This window comes from Nanorana parkeri, unplaced genomic scaffold (assembly GCF_000935625.1).
Source record: "Nanorana parkeri isolate BGI_ZX_2015 unplaced genomic scaffold, ASM93562v1 scaffold1647, whole genome shotgun sequence".
Classification (NCBI taxonomy): Eukaryota; Metazoa; Chordata; class Amphibia; order Anura; family Dicroglossidae; genus Nanorana; species Nanorana parkeri.
The window spans coordinates 175210-179015 of NW_017307915.1; the positions used below are offsets into that span (position 1 = coordinate 175210).

The window sequence follows — 3806 nt, forward strand, 5'->3', positions numbered from 1 at the left end:
GTGAGCCCCTCCAAGGGCAAGGAGCCCCCCCCCCCCAAAAAAAAACAGGAAAGTGGGGGCAGCGGAAATAAGACCAGAGAGAGAAGCTGCTTCTTATGTATGTGTGGAATGTGGAATGTATGTGTGGACCAGTGACATGCGGTGCCTCTTGCTCAGGTTGAGGCATTCCCCAGCCCCGCCCCCGTCAGCAGAAGGCCCCGCCTCCTGCCGTTTGAAGCTCCGCCCCTGATGGACGAAGCTCCATCCCCAACCTAGTGTAAAGGAGGAAGGTAGGAGACAGGGAGGAGCCTCCCTGTCCCTCACTTGCTCCTCACCGCTGAAGCTCCGTGACAGGTTACACAGCGGGGAGGATTTCCCTGCTGTGTAACCTGTTAGATGCCGATCTGAATGGAGAAAAAGCTGTCAGCTTCAGACATGAAGCGGACAGCTTTTTCCTCCATAATACTAGGTGAGGCTCTGCCCCACCTGCCTCTCCTGACTGCAGGTCCCTGGTGTGGACCTCTGCCGCTAAGAGGTGTAACCAAAATAGTGTTTAATATCACTTTAAAGATGGAGTTACACCTGAAATAATTCCCAATCAATACTTCAATCGAAATTTCTCCTGAGCACACAAAGTCCTCCTACCTGTCCTGCTGATCTCATCCAGAACCGCCAATAAATTGGGATGAGGATGATCTTTCTGTAGTGCGTACAGACATTCCCAGAGTCCAATCACAGCTTCTCTCCCCCGATCCTGAATATCTTGCAACACTTCGTTAGAGATGGAGGAAGCGTCTGCTCTTCCTTCCCATGACACGTATTCCTGCAAATAAACAGAAATGATATGGAGTTCTCCTCTGCATGGAGTTCTCCCCTCCAAAGAGATTATTCACAGAGGAGCTGAAGGATCCAGCCGTGGCTTTGGCTCTCTTCGGCCACCGGAGCCCTTCGATTCAGTCGAACTAAAGGGCTGCTGTACAGGCTATTCACTATAGCCCGTACAGCAGCCGAGCCGAAGGCATATGCTTCGGCTCAACTGAGCCGAATTGACAGCCAAAGCGGGGCTAACGGACTGCCAAAGGCGGCCGTTTGCCACGCAAGTGACAGCTAAGTGGATCCAGCCGTGATCTCACATTTGGCTCAGCCCAGTTGTAATGACAGATCAGCGTCCCCAAATGACCTGGGGACGCTGAACTGTCATTAAACAGCAAACAACTAGGCGGAGTCGGTCATGATGTCACAGCCAGCTCCACCCAGGAAACAGTTGGGCGGAGCTAGCTGTCACTGCTAGCTCCAACCAATTTTTTTTTTATCTTTATTTATTTTTTCATTTTAGTATTTATTTACATTTTAGAAAGAAAAAAAAATGTAACCTTTCTTTTTTTTCTACTTTTTTCACTATTTTCTATTCTGCTCAGAGGAACCGAGCAGAATAGCCGAGCCGAATTGTATTCGGCTATTCACTCACTGCCCTTCGGCCCCTATGTGAATAGGGGCGAACGGCAGTGAGTGAGCGTTCGGAGGTTTGGTCTCAGCCGATCCAACATCTGAGTCGAAGTCCTTCTGCATGTTCGGCTGATTGAAGTGCAGCCGAAGGAAGACGATGTACGACTGATTTCAGCCATACTGAGCCGAAGTGACTAGCCTAAACGTTGTTCGGCTTTCTTCACTTCGGTTGGATTATTCACTCGACTGCCTTCGGCAGCTTTGTGAATAACCCCCGAAGTGTCAAGCAAAGTGAAAGGAGCAAAAAAGGGTATTGAGGAGCCATTGAGGAATGTCAAGAGGGTCCCTGATCAACTTTACTCTGGAGTCCATATATAGCCTATGAGGAACATGGAGGTCATAGTGAACCCCTCGGCTTGGAGTTCCCCTTTTATCACACATACTCTGCAGCAGGTAATTCAGAATTTTATTTTTCTTACTTTTGTATTCAAGACATCCCGAGACTTGAGTTCTACCAGCAGGGCATGGGGGTCCAAGTTCTCCAGAATGTGGGTCAGGTCATCTCTGAAATACTCGTATATCCTCCTCAGAGATGAGTCAGAATAAGAAGACAGCTGTTGGCGGAACCTCCTGATGTCCTCTAGAGAAACACACAAAAATATATTACAGGTCTGAGGCCCGAATTTAGGTCCTAGATTGTCCTTTAAAGCTAAAATGTAATTGCTTTGGGTAGGGATACAGCCAGGCCCGGATTCCCCACAAGACCACCGAGCCCGGCCTCGGGGTGGCAGCAGTGTGAAATCCCCCGACGCCCAGAACATGCAGTTCCGGGCGCCAAGTTACGCTTTCTACATTTAGTCCTGCTTTGCACAAGCAGGGCTAAATGTACAGCGGGGAAGCCAATTGTACGTTTTCAAGCGATGTCGCCGAGATCACTTGCAAAAAGTTTGCAGCCTGTCCGTTCTCCCCCCTTCCCCCCACCTACCTCTCTCCATGCTGGCTCCGGGCTCTGTCCTCCCCCTGCCGCTGAGTCTCTCTCCTGTCCCTAGTCCCTGTCGTCGAGGGTTAAAAGTAACACTGCCGCTCCGTGTACACAGTGAGAGGGGAGAGCAGTCTTCCCCTCTCACCTGTCACAGGAGTTCCAGCACAGTGCTGTGCTAGAACTCCTGTATTGGAGGTGATAGGGTCAATAAAGAGAACCTGCCACCTCCAATTGCTATCACACAGGGGGCTTGTTAGCTCCTGTGTGATAGCAATAAAGTTAAGTGGAAAAATAACATTGATTAAAAAAAACTATTAAAGAAATAAAAATTCAAAAAATAAATAAATAAATAAAAAAATAAAAAGGTCATTAAAAAGTAAAAAATAATAAGAAACAATAAAGAATCCGGCCCTGGATACAGCACCAAACTCATTAGTTCAGTGAAATGGTGTGTATCCTTTTACCTGCAGCTGTGAATGTGTGGTGGACATTCTGCCATTCAAGTGCTCCTCCTCCATTCACAGAAGGTGCTGCATTTTGGGATAATAGGAATATGAGCTCTGTGAATGGAGGTGAGGGTAGAAGGGGATAGGGCCAGCTGGAGAACTTTGGAGACTAGCGGCCGCTGAGGGCAATAACCATTAGCTGTAATGGGGCAAGGAGGGGAAGAATTACACATAAAAGGCAGCTGCAGGTGAGGGGGATACACCCCTTTACTCATATCTATGGAGTTTGGTGCTATTCCCCTCCCCACAAAAAATGAACTTCAGCTTTAAAGTGTATGTTTTTTTTTATTGGGACGGGGTGGTGAGAGGTTAGAACCTCGTCAGGCTTATATTATTATTATACAGGATTTATATAGCGCCAACAGTTTGCGCAGCGCTTTACAATATAAGGAAGACATTACAATCACCATACAAATCAAGACAAGATAGTAAGGAGGGCACTGCCCCTGAGGGCTTACAATCTAAAAGGGAGGGGCCAGTGATGCATGAGGAGGGAGCTGTGTGGGGATGAATTGTTTGAGAAAGTGATAGTTAAGTGGTCAGGTTGAGGTGGGATAGGCTTCCCTGAAGAGATGAGTCTTAAGGGAACGCCTGAAGGCAGAGTGGGAGGCAGATGGACAGGTTGGGGTAGAGAGTTCCAGAGGATGGGAGAGACTCTAGTGAAGTCCTGGAGGGGAGCATGGGAGGAGTTGACGAGGGAGCTGGAAAGCAGAAGGTCTTTTGAAGAGCGGAAGGGACAGTTAGGGTGATACTTTGAGATGAGGTTGGAGTTATAGACAGAGTTGTGGATGGCTTTGTAAGTGATTGTTAATATTTTTTATTTTATCCTTTGGGCTATTGGAAGCCAGTGTAGGGATTGGCAGAGGGGGGGTGGGGAATGGAAGCCAGAGGGG

General features: G+C 48.2%; 2 protein-coding genes across 2 annotated transcripts in view; both read right to left on the reverse strand.

The window, feature by feature from the left end:
* Positions 1-3806, reverse strand: part of LOC108799166 (ribonuclease inhibitor-like) — a 201132-nt gene that overhangs the window by 46869 nt on the left and 150457 nt on the right. The window lies entirely within an intron of this gene.
* Positions 1-3806, reverse strand: part of LOC108799167 (NACHT, LRR and PYD domains-containing protein 3-like) — a 23519-nt gene that overhangs the window by 9830 nt on the left and 9883 nt on the right. The window contains exons 3-4 of the mRNA XM_018570983.1: positions 1905-2065; positions 625-802 (exon numbers count right to left, since the gene is read on the reverse strand). Of these exons, the coding sequence (XP_018426485.1) occupies positions 625-802; positions 1905-2065 (339 nt within the window). The remainder of the gene's footprint in view (positions 1-624; positions 803-1904; positions 2066-3806) is intronic.